The 20,088-nt window shown below is 33.1% G+C and overlaps 1 protein-coding gene and 1 long non-coding RNA gene across 2 annotated transcripts in view; one reads left to right on the top strand and one right to left on the bottom strand.

Moving 5' to 3' along the window:
• Positions 1–20,088, bottom strand: part of LOC116428111 (uncharacterized) — a 47,007-nt gene that overhangs the window by 14,085 nt on the left and 12,834 nt on the right. The window contains exon 3 of the mRNA XM_031979294.2: positions 7,711–8,010. Within this exon, the coding sequence (XP_031835154.2) occupies positions 7,711–8,010 (300 nt within the window). The remainder of the gene's footprint in view (positions 1–7,710; positions 8,011–20,088) is intronic.
• On the top strand, positions 8,494–10,627 carry LOC143174360 (uncharacterized). Its single transcript, XR_012998204.1, has 3 exons — positions 8,494–9,248; positions 9,404–9,795; positions 9,874–10,627. It is a non-coding gene; the product is annotated as an uncharacterized LOC143174360 (long non-coding RNA).

The raw sequence follows: 20,088 nt of genomic DNA, 5'->3' as shown, positions 1-20,088 counted from the left end.
CCCAAAGTCATGTGTATTGTTTGAATTTGAAGGCAATGATGAATGCGAAAAAGAGGCCGTTGCTTTGGTCGATAATGTGAATTTACTCGAAAATCGTGGATTGAATTCGAAAATGTGACCTTGTCCGAAGATCGTGAACAGGATCCGTTCCACCAGACATCGAGTCATCTACCAACTCTACTTGGACCCACGTGCGGGCCCGCATAAGCGTAAGTACTCCGTCACACGTGGACAAGATCATAGTTTAACTAGTGAGAAGTCTATAATGCTTGATGTAGATAAACTGATCTAATAATAATGAAAGTTATGAAAGAGCTAGTAAATTCACAAAAAAATGATAATTATCTTACATAGAATTATTCATAATAATGAAGGATTATTGCCATTACTAGTTGGTCAAACTACATTATTACCATATACGATTTACTGTTACTGTTTATTATCACTTATTATGTGTCTACACATATTCATCACTTGTTAAGAAACTTATGTCTGCTATTAGTTGATGCTCCATTTTTTAATTGAACAAATCATTTCACTTCTTTAAGATCTTCGAAAAATTGATTTTTGACCAGAGAAACGTCAATATCTTCCCACGGTGCGTCGTCGAGAAACTTTCTCGGTTTATAGCATGGACATTTGCAGAACACCCGAATAACGGTTACCGGCCCTTACACGTTCACGTTGGAGGAGAATATTTTGAAAGACAATAAAACCATTAGTTCGAACTTATTTATGACCGTTTTTATACTTTCTCGAAACTTTTGCAGCAATCCACGTATTACGATCTATGATTAGATATGCAAAAACATGTCCCAACGTGTTAAAGACCGGGTGTCAATAAAGGGCCACGAGAAAAAAAGATATTTTCCAATTGTCTACGAACTCTGTGTTCGTGTTATAAATCCTTCATCCTAAATGGATCCCCGACAAACCGTGTTTGTATCCAATAAAATCAATGTGATACTTTTCAGACGAGCACTGAGTAAAGTCTCGATCTAACGGTGAGTCAGATCTAAAGCGCTGACGTTCGTCAAGGGTTAATATCATTGACACTCGTTGAATTGTTGCACCGAAGACATTGTTGCTATGTTTTCGACAGTATATTTCCTTCTTTTATCGCTCATTTGAATAACATTATTCGAATAGATCGTTTCGATATGTGCATCGTTAGTATGCAACAGCGCTTCTTAACCTCTTTACGGTGCGCTCTAACACATTTATTACTGTGTATTATATTAAATAAAGAAATAAACTTATGTATATTTGACTGTAACTTTTATATGTACAAAGTGATGTTTGATGTATTTCTATTGAAAGTGAATTTCAGTTCAATCGATTTTTTAAAAATACAATAATTTCATTTCTTATTATTTGAATTTAACTTCTTATTATTTAAATTTATAACTATGTTCTTATTAAAGTTAGACTATAACTCTGTTCTTATTAAAGTTAGGGAAAGATTGTAAAGGAAATCTTTGCTTTATTTAACAAGTTCTATCACCATGTAATGTCAGTTTTTTCATAAATGCATTAGTGCAATTGCATTTTTTAAAGATAAAATTCTATGTACTTTCTTTACATAAGTAGTTTCCTTATATCGTTTTACGTAAAAAAAGGTTTAAGGTATTATCATTGAAAACTCAATATTTTTCGAAATGTTTTACTTTGAATATTCAATGTCGTGAAAATATTTTGTCATATTGGGATCACTACCTTGCTACTTTATTTTATAATAGCGTGTTTTTAGTGGATGTTCAAAGTAAAATATCGTGAATAATATTAAGTTTTCAATGACGGTATTTTCAACCTTTTTTACGTAAAATAGCGCAAAGAAACTATTGATATAAAAAAAATTTCATTTAAAATTTCATTTGCAATTGTATCAATGCATTTATGAAAGAACTGATGCTGTAGCTTTCCTTTATAATTTTGTCTTTCTTCAATAGGAACAAAGTTATAGCTTGTCCCAGTTACTACTCCTCTAAAAAAAAGAGGGAAATTGTAAATAACCACTACAAAGACTTCTAGCATTTTTTAAAGGTAGTTTCAAGACAAATTTCACTTTGTTAAGTTAAACATTATTAAACAGTGTGATTAACATTTTGTTCAAGCGTTTTGTCATTCCTTAGTGTATTTATTTATTTATACTAATTATACGGATATTTGAATACCAACATCATATTGAAACAAACAGACATTGTAGGTAACCCATTACATATTGTTATTCGACCTAGTAGTTTCATCCGTCAGTGAAACTGACCCATAAAGCAAATTACTTAAAAAACATATTTCTATTGTTTTCCGCATCATTTTATTTATATTACTGCTTCTGCTGTATAATCCACTAGAACAGACGAAAACAGAATCGCGATACATATATACCAAAAAATTTGCTGTTCAAATCAAATTTTCTCCGTACCAGTAACCATCCGTATCTTAACAATCACGTCACGTCATACTTTCGTCCATCATCGTATTTGATGCGAGTTCGGGGAAACAGAGAGGTGGAAACGATCGGAAAAACTTATTATAAAATAGTGCGCAGTTGCAGTAACTGCAACATAGACCCCTTTCGGAGGTGCGATCACCCTAGAGCGGTGTCGATGGACGCAGCCCGCGAGCGCAAACGTGTCCAATGTTACTTGCCAGTCAGCGTGCTCCCTCTCTCTCGGTCCGCGCTGCTTCTCCCTCTTTTCTCCCCGCCCCATCTCGCGATCCTTTCTCGCTCACCTCTGCAAAGTCTGCCTTTGTCCCTCTCCTTCGACAGCGAAAACCAGAAGATGTGTTCCAAGGTTCGACACTCCCGTTTTGACGACGCTCGTTCTTCCTTGCGCGAAACTGATCGAACCACGCGATTCTGAATAGACCGATCGCGGCACTGTACCTCAAAGTTAAGTACGTTGAAACACGCGCCGAGCCACGTGGTCGTCGGTACTTGTTAGTAACGGTACTTTTGGGTTACCCGATAGCGACCCAGGGAGGGGATCTGTAGCGAAAAGGAACGTGGCCTCGAGGGCATACCTGTTCGCGTGACAAAAACACTGCCGATATCGGGACCGTAACGATGACGGTCTCGTTGGATTACCGCGAGGTGGACGGTAACGAACAGGGTACCGCGACACGGGACGACACAGGACGACACCCGACGACAGGAGACGAGACAACACGACACAACACGACTCGACACAACGACGAGAGGTTCAGTAGCCGCGGCAGCAGCGTGTGTACACTACTGCTGCCCGCACGGCTCCCACACAACAAGCCAGAGCGAAGACACCAGGAGCTAAGACAGAGAGGAACTGACTCGCGACTGTGTCGCCGCGTCTCCGTCTCAGCCAACTTCTACCAGGCGGGGCGTACTGCATCGCGTATACGATACCGACGCGTCACTACTCGGGAATGTCACGTCTAATTAAGTGCTGCTTTTACAGCAGTCGCTATTATTACCGATCGGTGGTGATTGCACGCTCCTCTGTATCTACACAGCGTGTGCGAATACATATTTGCTGTGAAACGTATTATTCTACGAACGGGAATATTAAATATTTATAGAGAGAAAACGCGTTACACTTGAGCGAAGAGAAAGTATTCTTATCAATTACAATGAACAGCGGAATTATGTTGCATAGTAAAGGGGAAGTGAAATAAATTAAATACTGTAAGATCACACTGCAGTGAAAGGAGTACTACTGATTTTCTTCTTTCATGCTCTGTGTATGTACGTTTCTAGTCATTATTGTGTGCGTCAGTATATTACAGATTTCGAAAATTTAAACTTTCTTTACTTCAACAAATTTGGAAATAACTTGTTTCTTATGCCACTAATGTATTTTATTGAAAATTGCATGCTTTACCTGAATACTAAAACATTTAGCATTTATTATATAAATAAAAATAAACAATTTAAATAATCTTGTAGCTTTATAATGTCATTCCATTTTTTATTTTTTATTATATATTTATGTACCTATTTATATCTGTTAACAGGGCACCCTAATTGATACTATGGTATTATTTTATATTTATTTTTTGTTTACTTTTAATGAAGTATATTTAATCATATTTTAATATTATTTTTTTTTAAATAATCTCATTGGTCAATGAAAGTTGTTGATTGTTGAAAAACACTGTCGCGTCGGTAACTACATTTTCAGTTAGTCGGTAAAAGGATAAAGCCAGAAATGAATTCCAAGCACAAATGAATTCCACGATAGCATTTGTAACCACAAACAAGTTACAGGATAGATCGGATGTTATATCAGATTTTGTTTCGCCAGAGATCTGTAGCACCGACGTGACGAATATCATTGATTGTAACGACCTCTATGGTAAGAGAATGGTAAAATCAGAAATTACATTTAATTCATCGTGGGCTTTGTTAACCAAATTTGCAATATTACCAAATCATGAAAATGTGACATTATCACTAGACTGCGGATCTTTATGCATTTTCTGGTTAAAAAATAGGAATTCAAATAGGAATGAAATCAAATTTTGTTTTAACTGACAATTCTAGATAATGTTATTATTATATAAAAATATATGCTTTTGCGAAAGATAATTTCGTGACATTATTTCAAATCTATGATAACCTTTATGCATTTCAAAAAAATGTGATCTGTATGCTTGAAATTGATAATGTCTTCTACGTATAAGTAGTGCACATGCATAGTTTTATTAAAAAATGTGTAACTTCATTTGAAGTAATAATAACTAATAAGTAATTACTTTATAAATTATTTTAATATAATATATTTATTAAATATTTGTAATGTAAAGAAAGAAAGAAATTTTCAATATTTAATTTAAAAACTTGTGAATAAACAGAAAAGATATTTACAAATGCCAAAGTATTGAAGAAAGGTGTTATTTTATCGTATTTGTTCAAAATAATATCATGAGTATATATTATAGAAATGAATATACGTATATTTACATAATTAGATATTTGCATATGTTGCATTTTGTTATTTAAACGTAACCAATACATAAATTAACTTTTACATTATATTATGGATGCATATTAAGAAAATACCCATTTCTTGATTTACTCGAAGTATTCTATTATTTGCATTTACTTTTGTTTACATAGTTGAATATCTTATACCGGAGCTTTCCAAAACAGAATAAAGTAAAAGGAAAGATTGTGTGTATTATAAAAAAATCTATTTCGCATATCTATATCAAACCAACAATGATAACAGTTTAGGAAAACAAATTTAATTTTTAATTCGCTATCGTTATTATGTAGTATAAATTATATTTTAAATTGGTGATTCTTTTTTTAATTTATTCAGAATGATTAACCCGATCACTTGAAATACTTGGTCGTGATAGAAAAATGTGCCAAATTATTCGTAAATTATTTATAATTATTTACAAAATAAGGTTTTTTATGGTTATAAGTGCGCTTTAAAGTAGCGTAATTTTATTCTATGCAGTTTTCCTCGTGGAGCCATGAATAACGCAGATATTTTGAACTTCCCCATTTAAGTTTACTACATTGTATAAACATTTAAATAAATTCCATGGAAAGATAACTTCCTGATCGCGTATAAACAGCACTGACAGAAATAATGGTATTATTTACCACGTATCAAAATCCCGCTTATAGAAGGATAAGTGCGTGTAAAATATTTAATTTTTGATGACCTTAAAATATTTGTAGTAGTTGTCGGTAACGTCGGTCATGCCATCAAAATGGTATTCGAAGTAGGTAAGTATTGCATATCCGGTCTATCTTATAATTCGTTCGTGTTATCAACACAAATTAAAATATTCGATATAATATATTATTTTATATATATTGTTATATTGTTTTGTTTCGTGGCTTTCTTTTATACGTTTAAATGTCTGCAATTATAAATTTTTTTCCAAATACAAAAAGTATAAGGTAATGCAATAATGTAAAGATGTTGGAAATTAAAGTATTCAACTTTTTATATTCTCGCAATTCATAACATTTGCTGCAACACCTTTCATAAAAAATGAAACATACTCAGTTGAGAAGCAATATTATTGAAGATACAGACAAACCGCAATATGCGTGTTTACTCGCTTATATCCATGAAGCAACAGGGGTCTGACAATGCCCCTCCTCTATGCACACATGCATACTGTGCTATACCTATTATATACATTTACAAAACTAAAGACTTTAGACAACAAGGCCTGCAACATTTTTTTACTATTCTTTTCAAAATGTCACAATAAAAATGACAAGTTGAAAATTGTGAACAGATGCTCATTAGTTCTACTTTAGACATATTTTAATTCTCCACTTGTATTCTTAAGAAAAGTGGTGAATGCTGTTCCAAATTTTTTATTCAACAGAAAAAAATCCCTGAAAGATTTAAATTTAGGTTCTGTCTTTTAAGAAACATCCTTTACTACAAATTTTCATATATATATATATATATGTTTCTTTTTCAATTCTGTGAACATTGTTACATTCATTAACTTTTGGTTCCATGAAATTTTTCAACACAAGTTGAAGATATTAAATTTAAGATATGTGCAATTATATTTTTTACTCTTTTCTGCTGGATAAAGTATACAAATTCTTTTTACTTCAACTTTACGGTAAGTTGAAATTGTAAAATATATAACAAAAGAAGAAGCTCAAGCACAAAAAAAGATGTTCATCTTTTACATGTAATAATTTGAAAAAAAACTACTTGTAATTTCTGAATAAATTGAATTATTGTTACACAATAACCTTGCATTTGTCGTATACGGCAGTACTTCAAACTTATATACCCATTCATGCTAACTAAATACAAATATAATTCATATATTTATTACAATTCTAACCATAGAAGTAACAGAACCTAGAATTTCACACAGATTTAACACATAAATAGAATTTTTTTCTTATATTAATAGCTTTAACAGGTTAAAGAAGATGTACAGGAAACTAAAACTTTATTTAAACCTTTATTTTATTTTTTTCAGAATCTTTAAAAACTATAAATCAATAAAAATTCACAGTGTATGTAATCATGAAATATTAAAACCTATGAAATATAATGTGTAGCATACCTTACCTTCCTTAAATTAAACCCATAAATATGGAAATTTTTACTGTTTACTTAAGGGGCGCGTTGAATATTTTTCTGTTTCTAACTTTATGAAAAATCAAGAAACGTATATGTTTCATAAAAATGATAATTTAATTCTAAGCTTAATTCATGAATGTGCATTATTATGCCATTTGAAAATGCTAGAATTACAGAAATAGTATATTCACCAGGTTTGCACATACAAAAATCATTTAAACAGTTAAAGTACAAATCAAGAAAGTTTTAATTATAACAATTTACATCTAATGTTTCATAAATCTATTGTAATTAAAATAATGTGTTCTTTTTATTTTAAAAATATTATTTCATCAATTTGCATATTAATGTCAAACATGAAAGTATTTTTTCTTAATATATTTACTCAAGTCTAACCGTTTCTCCTAACGTGGTCAAAATAATAGAAAGAGGGGATAATCAAAAATTATTTTATAACAAGTATTAAAATTTGAAGTAAAAATCGCAGAAAAATTGTCAAAATCTTCATCTCTAAAACTATTTTACTACTTCTTCCATTTTGCTACGAATTTCTATTCGTGAATTAACCAAATTGCACATTTATGGTGACGGAGGGACGAAATCTCGACCATGGTAGTTTTCATGCGCGACAAAGAGTATACAAACTCACCTTTATTTTGCGGTGGTGTCCTCCGCATTTCACAGGGGGCTCCACTGTCCTCAGCAACGTGCAGTGCAGCGGCTGGCGCACTTCCGGTGGTACGTTGCTGTTGTTGTTGAAATTGAGGATGGTGATGTTGGTAAAGCTGTTGCTGTTGCTGCTGCGATTGTTGTTGTTGTTGTTGTTGTTGTTGCTTCTCCTGTTCTTGTTGCTCGTTTGTCGGCGCCGCTGCGCTCGTTTCAATCGGAGAGCATGGGTTATCGGAAGCAACGGTTGTACTCTCATCAGGTGAAGTCGCACTTGTAGTATCTGTATTCACAAACAAAACGGAAATAAAAATCTGTGGGTGTACTATTAAAATTCTCGCGAATGGATACTTCCAGCCGTGTTTCGTAAAGTAGAAAATAGTGAAAAAATGGCACAGGGAAAACAAATTCAGTCGGAAATACACATTCCTCAAAATTACAATTTTACTAGTTCAATATTAAAAAAAAAAAAGAAATAAAGAATTTAACATTTCTGTCGCATTATTTCGATATTTTCATTCTACTTGATGTCTGCATAGTTTACGTACACAGTATGAATACTTTGAACACAAGAGTTTAAATGTGTTCAAACACAAGCACAATGCGTTAACTTGGAAATAAAATTACACTTTCTACCACACTCCGGCCTAAGATGTTTGACTAGAATTTCACAGTTTCCTATGTGTATGTATAAAAAAACGATTCTAGTTATACAGTACTTTTTCTCTCCCCTTTAACAATGTTGCCTTCTAAGAACACACGAGTGGCAAAGTGGCAAATCAATTGGCAAAAATGAACTTCTTCAGCAAACAGAGAGACTCTTCACGATACATTGAGGTTTTTAATACTTCGTAACGTGATAGGTGGGATATCATTGTTGTTGGTTGTCCTTCGGTACTCGACGTATCAATGGCACCAAGTCTTTCGTTTCAACTTATTCCCACAAGTGTTTTAACTGTGCGATATTCGATTACTTTTGTTACAATAAACAGGTTCCTTCTCGGTATTCCTTTTTCCTTGTGGGGCCAATTGTCACGCCGATCTTGACGATTCAAAGGCGGTTAGGGCGACATCTGTCGGTCCGCCGGGGAAGAGTCGGTACGCGTACGTGTTCGACGTGCACGCGAACACGGCCCCTCGCGAACTAGAGGCCATGTTGCGTCGCTATGTCGACGATTGGCTCCGCCTCTCCCCGCGACGCCCCACCAACGAAGAGTCACGAACGCTCTTTCTCGCCAATCCGAACCAAGCTGATCCCGCCAACGACATTGTTGGTCCGTGCGTTCTACAAGACGGTTCATGATATTCTGGCGATGTGTGCAGTCACACTGTCAGGGACGCGTAACTGTATTCCGTGTATGACTGGCTATGTGCGTTTTATTACTATATCCTGTATGCGCACATGTGTCAGTGGCAGCATTTCCTCACGTGCCGCTCCTGCGCTCAGCACACCAGTCGTATTATCGCTTACTTTCCGAGCGTGTCCGCGCGGCCTGCGCCAAATAGAGCTGTAGAAGAAGGGTACGAGCATTCACTAATGTAGCAAGGAGGAGCGCATAAACTTTGACGTTTCCTGTGCAACATCAAATTCCATTTTCGGAAATCGCAATATTTTGTCTGAAAACAATCTATCGAATACTATTTAGATCTTTTTCTTGAATATACTCTCTTTACAGGGTCCCTGCTCGGGGTATTAAACCACTATCAAAGTATGCATAGGTAATCGTGTTTGAATACGTTTACAAGTTATAGTTTATATTATCTGTACAGCGGTTTTATTGAAGCATACTACATCGGAGGTTTCTATAAATATGATTGGAATTCTTGATGAATCTAATACAGTACTGCAATCAATTTAAGGCTTTTGCTGTTAGAAATTGTAGTTTGTAGTTATAATAATGTTTGACGCTGGAAAAGTTGACACATTGTCCATTGCTGTTAAAACTCTATAACAAATTGAACAGATCGAACTACTATGTATTGAAATTTATAATACAATGAACAGCATAATTTGATACATTAATTCTTCAGACGTTAGGAAAAATGAATATCAAACAAGTATTCATCCGTGAGTAAAATTAGAATATGAAATACAACCGAAACAAAGAATAAGTTAATAATGTATGTTAAAACTATTTCATTTAAGGGTCTATTTTGGAGAAAATGAAAGATGAAAATTTCAAACTAAATTTTTTCAAAACGACATCTCGAATAAAAAGATAATATTTCACGGTATAATTTATTTTCACATGCAGAACAGTTCTTTGTCGGTCGTATCACCGTCAATTGTATTTAATCAGGAGTTAGCCACATGCACATGCACTCTATAAATATTTAAATTCGTTTTTCTTGAAGATGATATCTTAAGTGAATAAAATTTCATTCCATGTTTTCGACTTATCTTTTTATGTAGAATTTCATCCTTTCTAGTTGTACTGCTAGTCATACTTTACATATGCCTCTTCAATTATCGGATATTTATTCTACTTCAACATTTGTAGTATCAAGTATGATGTGATTTTATTAAATGTGTAAAAAAATATAACGTCGCAAAACTAGCTTTAATTAAAAAATCCAATATTAGAAGAATGCAACTCAATGGATCGAAACACAACGGTGAAATTGGTTTGATGAATGAAAAATAATCACGCTAGTTAATAAAAATAAAATATAGATTATACAGACTATATAAAAAATATACACTACTTACAGATAATAAATAAGTTAGTAAATAGTAATAGTTTTACACGAGATCTTTTTTGACGCAATCAATAACATATGGGGCAACGGAACAACCTTGAAGTAAAAAATAAAGATAACATAATTCACGACTTAAAGTACCAAGATTACACCGAAATTTACAAATCTGACGACAGTTCATTGCCAAATAAGATATAACAATGTTGTTCACCAATGTAACTTTATATTATATTTATAAGAAACATAATAATATAAGGAATACAATAAGATACTCTATATCCTTTACTCCACGGTTAATATATAAAAATCACTAAAACTGGAAGTAAATTTCTGTCGAAACTCCAAGTCTTTCCAACACTACAACTACCGAGCAGCTAAGATGACTTTTTAAAATTTATAGAAATAAGAGTGCGATTTCTTTTGAAATTTATAGAAATCTATTGCGCCTTCAACTAATCTATAATTCAGTTTGCTAAATCAATTTCTTTAGCAATTCCTCAGAGAGGTATCTGTTATCTTTTCAATAGCTGCAAAAAGAAGAAAACCAGGAATGGGTCATTCCGACCCGTTCTACCGCTAAATCCCACCAGATTCTAAGTTACACAAAGATCCACAGGCTACGTGTTCCAACGAAAACGCAGATATACCGGCGCGTATTGAAACGTTCGGTCGATTGACGACTGGTTTCATAAATCAAACTGTAACCGGTGTAACAAATCAAGATGGCCGTGCACGTCTCCTAAAAACGGAAGACTGACGCGAAAAAGGAAAGGAAGGAGAGGAGAACGAGAAGAGCGCGGCGGGAAAGGGATGGCAGGGACGGGGGAAAGGCGAAACAGAGAGAACAAAGAAAGTGTGGAAGGCCTGGAAAAGTGAAAACGCGATTCAGTGGAATACCAAACTAACTGCCATGGGGAGAAGACTGGTGCCCGGCCGACGTGTGGCTTACCGGCGAATACGAAAGGGACAAGATATGCTCTCCGGGTATTTACATACATGAAAAGCAACGTTTACTTTAAAGGCGATATGCTAGAATGATTGTCGCGGTTACCTTGTATTTTTTGTAACGGTGACCAATCTCAAGCATCTCGAATTGTTTGTCCGTTGACAGTATCACAGTCCTCTGGTGGAGGAAAGGCTTGAAATTCCTTAACAATGGGATTTTCACAATACCGAGCTCAGTGCTTCCTGTCCTCTTTATTTCTCAATCGCTTATCGCGCAATGAATATCGAAGTCTTACCTTTTCCTAACGATCTAACAGATTTATTAACATGTTTTATCGATGATACACGCATTTATTTAACGCGTTGCCTACCGAAAGTCTATTAATAGGCTTCTTGATATTTGCACTATATTGAAACGGAGTTGAATCATTTTCATTTTAATGATACTTACGAAAAAAACTATTGCGTGGAGTTGTGAGGATTGTTTGAGTTTTGATTTTAAAAATTATTGGAAAATTGAATACTGAACGGTGGTATGAATTGATCATTGAGATCTAGGTTGCTGTAGTATTCAAATATCAGAGTAGTGTTGTTTAACAGATAAGTATTATTATTTTCTTTCATATGTGGAATTTTGTATGTATTTGTCTCTAATGTTTTCATTTCGTTTATGTTTCTTCCCTACATATCTCTACGAGTCAACATTTTTGGTTGTACATGATGTTTTTAAATTGTCACTTAGGCATTGTAAATTAGACTTTGTTAGTAATGCTTACGCTGTTTGCATTTCAATATTGTTGAAACAAACAGGTACTGTCGAAGTTAACGAACTGAATTAACAACATACTGTGCTGAAACTAAGAAGAAAGATGCAAATATTTTATGCTTTTAGTGAACTATGATGTATATTTTATAAAATAGTCAAGGGAAATAGAGAAACAATTCTGTTGAATCCGAAAATCCCTAGGGGCAGCAGAAGCCTTAATGCGGCCCTGTACATCGTTGAGAACGAAATATGGAATAATATAGTTGGATGCGGAAAAATTATAATTAAATTGGCCGATGGGTATAGGCCTTTTAAAGTAACTATTTATGGTATATCGAATAAGAAATATGAAATTAGATAATGGATTAAAACTTAGATTAAAAACTCAGCAGATAAACGAATTTTAATGATTATGGAATTTACTGATAATGAATCAGTATTGTAAGGAAGATAAAATAATTAATATGAATAACAGAACAATGACTAAAAACAAATTAATAATTTTTCTTAACAGGTTCTGTCTTCTTTTAATATTGATATATGTAAAATATATTGGAGTAATTTAACTTTCTTCTTCAATTATTCATACAGTACGTATATACATATTACAATTAATTCAGATAATCAATTATATAAATGAAGTTATACGTATTCTCTCTTTTGTTTTATTCATGTATCGTATCGAACGGTGTTTGTTTATGTAAAATTCCGTTGCAACATTACGTACTCAGATTGTTTTATTTCATAGCACGTATTAATAATTATTAAATACATTCATGTATGAATAATAGAATACGAAAAATTATTTTATCATTTTAATATTATCGTCAAACATTATTATTAAATAATTGGCGGATGTCGGATTGCTCAATACTAATGTGGATAATTATTGACACCATTTTGAAATTCTTAGTTGTAATATAATCTTTTTATAATGAATCATTCTTCGATGCTCTTACGTTCTGTTAACTTGTTTGTATTGATAATAATGAAATACGTAATTATTTTGCATATATTTCACTACTGGAAAATCATAAAATTTTTAACAAAAATCTCATTGAAGCTGTCGTTACCTATACTATACACTAAATTAAATTGTTAAATTATCCAAATAACAAGCTGCTATTACCGAAATAACAATCTACGTATTTATCAGTAAATTATTTTCAATGGTTTCAATGTATTATTGAATTGCTTAAAATTTCTAAAGTGCTAAAAAGTATAATAACAATAAAAAGAAAATGAAACATGTGAAGATTTATTATATTATGATAAACGTATTACATGAACGATACGAGAATATTCTGATTGCAGTGTAGTTGATATCTACAAAAAAGTATGAAAAATGTGTAATAACAAAATTGTAAGAAAGTACGATTAAAATAACACATGGTATATTGGTTATAACTAAACTGTAGATTCGTATACATTTACTGATAAATATCTGCAAAAGAAGAGAATGCAACAAAACATTGTTGCAGATATATGCGAATGCACAGAAATCTCGTATATGTGCATGTGTAATAACTGGAAAGATATATTTCATTCTTGATAAATAATTGCTAATACGATACTTTCACGAACGTGTATTGTTCCCGAATCGACGCAGGAAACAATGTGAAGTTTTGTTACATTCCACATGAAATGAAAGTTACGTCAGCTATAAATAAGCACATAAAATATGTTAGCTACAGGACCGAACGCGAAAATTCTGAGGGCTATCATGTGAACTTGCAATCCATAATCCTCGCCATGAAATTACGACATTCGTCGGTTTTCTTCCCGGTCGATATCTGTCCTGTTAGTATAAGCCCAAAGATTGAACGTCGTGCTCTTAGATGGAATATTTTCGTTTCTGTTATTTTCAACGAATAGCGTTTTGAATTCACACGATTTTTCATGAATGAAATCTTCTTTTGCATCGAAAAAAGGGGAACGACGAAATATACAAAGAAACGCAGTTCGAAAATCCTGCGACTATTAATCTAAGAAAACCTACACCATCCGAAGCTTGTATCAGAAATTTATAGAAAATACAGATTTACCAATATACAGTAAAAAGTTCTTAACAACTAATATTTACAAAATTGTCGAATAATCTTATTTTAACTACAGTTCGAATCTATGAGTGAGAATATTAAGATTATTATTCAGTTTTCATAAGGGAATTCCTATTTGCAAATCAATTACGTGTACAGCTTCAGAATCATTCTGTCTTTTATTATCTGTACGAATAAAACTGGTTGGCAAGCCTGACATCGGCACTGGCAAACAAGAAAAAAGTAGAAATAAAACAAAAACAAGGTCACTATTCCGTTCGAAATAGACATGTTTCAATGAAAAACATTGTTTTTACGCGATAAAGTCGGAGATAAAAAATATTTGCTATAAAATCGATTGTGTCAAACGAAAAGGCGCATTATTTAACGAAAGTGAGAACTCGAACGACAGATTAAAGTTCGATGTGTTTCGAAAGAATTGGCGATTCTGTACGGTGAAACGAATGACAATAACAAGACTGTCGCATAGAAGAAACGATCTTTCTATCCGGTCGAGCAGATACCAGTGGAAATAGTTGGAAAGTGGTGTAACGATAAACAACGGACTCATCGCTTCTTGAGTGGTCTATCGGCTTTAAGGACACGGGCGGCGCCCGATACTGCCGCCACCACCTCCCGGCAATTGGATAAAAACTTCATTCGCTTTAATTATGTTACGTTGGAAATTTGAATTGGAAACTTGGATCAAATATTTCGCAAAATGTTATACATAGTGTAATTTTTACAGGAGCTCATGGATGAACGGTTTACAAATCATTTTGAACATTTTTGCAAATTTTAGTGTTGTGACTTTTCACGGCTACATAACTTACTGTACATGAAATCGTATTTATTTTTCATCATTTTTAGATAATCGCATTGGTAAATGAACGGTTCGTTCAATAATACCACACGAAACATTAAAAATACGTTCGCATGTACAGGTAGGATTGATATAAATTAAACGAATTCTCGACTGTTTTACATTTGAATTCCCTTTTAGTATTATTATTGATAATATTCGATGAATGTGGGGATAATATCATAATTTATTTCGTTCTGAAATGTCATTTGCCTTTTAGGTCTGAAATAAATACATATTTGCCAGATACGGGATATTTATGTGGATATATATTTTTAAGGATTATTTGACGATAGAAATATTTATACTTTTTCTAAGCAATGGCGACTAGTAGATGTATATCAGACTTTATTGAAATTATTACTTTACTGGACTTTATTCTGCAGCATTTGCTACAAATGCATACATTTAAACGAGTATCGATGATTTGTGAAATACTAAATGCACGGGCATGCAACGCCCATAGGCATTAACTCCTTAACGCTCATGGGCGTGAGATAAATGGGTACTTCGTATTTGCAAGTAATAATATTGAACTTTGTAAATGTGTTTAATGATAACATAAGGAATTAATATGTTACAGGATAATATGCTCTGTTTTTTATATGTGTGAAAAGCTGTTATCGAAAGGAATGAAATGAAATGAATCTTTTTCTTGGTACATAATTGGAAATTTTGTAGTAATGAGAATAAGTCTGAAAATTGATTTGAAATTCGTGAACAGTCTGCGTACCGAAAAAAATTGTTACGTTACGAGATTAAAGACTATTTCCTCGAGAATGTCTGGTGCGGCGAACCGACCCTTCAGCTTTAAACCCGGGTTCGAAATTCTCTGTGGAAACATTGGATTTGTCGTGGGCATCATCTTGCAGGTAAACCGGGGCCCGGAACTTCCGTTAAAAATGTTTGTTGACCCCAGAACATTCCGAGAAAGGGAAGTTATATTTGCGACGCAATAATTTAACGAAATATTGAGTTGATGCAGAAGTTTTGACGTTTTTCTTCATAAGAAATAAAAAGAAGATTTTGTATTGACTAATCCATTATATAATTTCGATTGGTTGCTATTAGCCTCTTCCGTCTTTTTATACGTTTATTTATTCTATCATTATAACAATGTGATTTCAAAGAGAAAAATGAATCCAGTAATATTTGTACTTGCTCAAAAAAACGTGAAAGTTTTTGCATCAAGCTAACATTTAATATTCCAGAAGTTTGATCTGAGTAAAGTTTAGAGAGGAAAATATTTCAGATATAATTTAAAATAATAAATGCTGAGCAGCGCTGATCAGATAATTTCGTGTTTTACGTAAAAAACAGAAGTTTAGTAAATAAACTTTAGTAATGACTATAATATTTGAACATAACACTATTTTCAGCGACAAATAAAACAATTATACTGAATTATCATGTAACAAATTAAGCGACTTCAAAATGAAGTCGAGGAGTTGATTTTTTAAAAAATTGTCTTGTTCGATTGATTATTCATTTTAAGAAATTTGTTTAGAATTGTTAGAACATTTTTTTAGAATTTTAGGTCAATATTCCTCAATGCGATTAAATTACGTGTGTCGTTCTCTATCTGTTATAATTATGCGATTGGCGAATCGGATTTCTTGATTCACTAAAATGCGACCACTAAAAACTGATTGTGCAAAAACTAACATCAAATAAAAGTGTGCAATACAAGTGATATTTCAGAAGAACTTTATGGTTGTGTTGTAAAATGTTACACGTTTTGGAAGTTAAATACAGTGAAACTTCGATAATTCATAAAGTTTCTTCATTCCCTTCCGCTCTGTTTAATTATGTACTTGTCCCCAGTTCACTATGTATTTTACTTCACAACTCAAATTCAGAAGAGGGTTCACCTCTACAAAGCGGAATTCATTTTTAAATCCCATAAATACTGTTACTGCCAGCGTTTATTGAGAACAACTAATACGCTTAAACAGTGCAATTGCAAAAAAACATTGTACTTTTGTTAACAGAAAGACTGTCATACTGAAGCACGGTAATGCAAGGCTGCATACTGTAAAAGTCAGGCTTTATTTGGACGAAGAAAAACAATGAGATTCATTTTCATAATGTACATATGTCATTCTCGAAAACAAAAATTTCATTAATTCTAAATATTGTGAATAACAAATCAACAAAATTCGATAAAATAATTTTAATTATTTATAGGCACATTTTGTCGATTTCACAATATTTCATGTTCAAAGGCCAAAAGCCATGATATTTTAAATAATTAAAAAAACAATTTATTCTCAGCTGAACAAATCTGATAAGTTTACGAGTAAACAGGATATTTTGCAATAGATTAGACAAAAATTAATACGTATGTCTCTTTGTGAAAATGCAAAATCAAAATAAGAAGTAAAAAATGACAGTTTTGGCTTCGTTTCCAAGTCGGACCTCTGTATCTTCCTATCGTAAAATATGTCAGTGTCCGCAATTATATTGCCTGTCTTACACACGCTACTACAAGCGGATCATCGTTGAGAAAGACTCTTTTACACGTTGACCGCCACGAAAATTTTTCAGCGTTTTGTATAACATTACTTATTCATTCATAAGAAACACAGATGGTATTGGAATTTCTCATTAATTATTTGGCATCACAGTTTTTAAGTTGCACTATTATTTCATTGTATATGTAACTAAATATTTTGATTTCATATTAGTTTTCTTCTTATGACTATTTTCAAGCAGTCTGGAAGCTCCGATCATCGATGACCACCGTGATAGTCAATGTGTTAATCAGATGTTTTCTACACCGCAATAGAAAGAAACTATTTCTAGTAAAGTACCGTTCTTTTTTTCAAACTTTAGCACTTTCGTATTTATACACGATATATGTTACACGCGAAGAATAGATCTGAATGGAATCCGAGTTGACGGTGAATGTGCACGAAAAAAGTGCACTTGCAAAGAATTAAATTTTCGCACACCTGTTGCCAAATACGTTGTATACTTCCCATCTGGTAACAGATACAATTTCCCCCGTGAAATCACGTGACTCGGGTGGCCGAGCAAGACGGGTAGTCCAATTTAGGGATAGTTGAAATTATTTCATCTTTACTTTCAATCACTGGCGACTTGCTGTCGCAAAGCGGCCGAAGACAAAGAGGAATAACGCCGAGCGAGTGAGATGGTACAACATGAGCATGAACACTTATGTCACTGGCCACATTGACGTGCAGCATAATTTATCTCACTTTATGGTTGTCGTGTTCATGCGCTTTTCCGTAGGCGGCTGGGTTGCAAATCATGCTAGACGAAACGCAACATTCTCAATCCGTAAAGTCATGCATTGCGTTGCAAGATGGTTAAAATCCAATTCTGAAGTATCGTTACGGCGAATACCTGAATTATTAGGTCTATCTGAAGGTTCTGTATATTTATGTATTATGCGGACCGCCTTTGTCTCCGATTTGAAGGTCGCGCTGGTCAGTCATTTGGGTTAGGTCTGGGTTAGTGTTTATTTAATATTATAACACACTGTGAGCTCTTTGAGTGCCAAGGGACATTTTCATAGATATTCGAGAAATGCCATACAATTTTAAACAAAGATGCATGATTATAAAGACACTTTCTGAAATTTTAACTTGAAATTATTTTCTTGGTTTAATCATTTTTGATTCATTAAATTTTACATATTTCTTACAGTTAATTTTATAATCGTTATTGGAAAAATTGAAAAGTCAATTCAGAATATTCGACTAAACTGGGAAAATAATTTTAAGTTAAAAATTCGAAAGATGTCTGTTCACATCTTCAGTAGAAATCGTGTTAAAAACAAAGACAATCCATATAACACGCAAGTGCCAAATTCTGTTCCATAATGTCACCTGAAGTTTTCAAATATGAGCCATTCCACAGAAACCGAATCCACAAGTTACCATCATGCTGAGAAGAGGTCATTTAGTAACGATGGAAATTATATTGTTTAGAAAATCTTAATGAATGTATCGAAAATATATTACTTTCTTTTAATTTAAAAACGGTCAGAATTTTTTGGTAGACCCAATATATCTTAGGAAATGAAACAAACTTGATAAAACACAAGATCGCCTTCTGTAACATCTTGCCAGGCACGTGTGAAAGATAATATATCGCTTATCCGCGTGAACAATCGCACAAGGTCTGTTTTTGAAAGAGGATGTAAAAATTGTCCAAATCAATGATTTTTATATCTGATTTTGTGCTTACAGTTTTGCACAGTACCTTTGCACTGGAGAGGCGCCATTCAGTAGGCACTTGATTCAATGCAACAAAATTATAAAATTTGAAACTGAATATTAAATGTTGCATAACAAATCAACACATGAAACACTAAATAAAATAACTCTGTATCTTAATTTATGTAAGATATTTTCTTGGGTTACTTTATATCGCGATTAATACCTCATCGAGAAATAATGAATATTTGTAGCGAGAAATACTGTTGAGTGCAAAGGGTCTAAATAACTTTCTTATTATTCAATTATTATTTATTTCTCAATTTCTTATATTACGACAGTGAGCAACGAATTGTTTCTACATTTTCCTCGAACTTCTTCAAAATGTAACGCACGACCTTTTTCAAGACATTCGATCATTTCTTTTTCTCGAAGACCTACATGCATACTGGTGGGTAGCACGAGACGATGGAAATAGAAATAACATGCTACGAAAATTGCCAAAGCGTACTGTTATATTAAAATATCCATCTGAAGAGCACTCTTATAAAATAACATACATGTGATTCTATACGAAAGAGCGGCTAGAAATTTGAAAGTAATATTTTCATAATTTCATTATTTGAAAAATATCCAGGATCATTTATTGCATGAAATGCTAGGCAAAATTTGTGGTTAGGATATGAAACGATATAAAGTCAGCAATGAAAGTCTTCGAGAGTTATGCATGCTTAAACACAATAAATGTTCCATAATTTATTTTCATATTGCTAAATATTCGCTACATTTTATTGCGTGTATGCAGGGTGAGGCACCTATCTCGATCACCTCGAATAATTACTTAACGGTACAGTTTATGAAAACG

Source organism: Nomia melanderi, chromosome 3 (assembly GCF_051020985.1).
Source record: "Nomia melanderi isolate GNS246 chromosome 3, iyNomMela1, whole genome shotgun sequence".
Classification (NCBI taxonomy): Eukaryota; Metazoa; Arthropoda; class Insecta; order Hymenoptera; family Halictidae; genus Nomia; species Nomia melanderi.
Note: the sequence above shows the minus strand (reverse complement) of the source record. Positions and strands in the feature narration are given on the sequence as shown.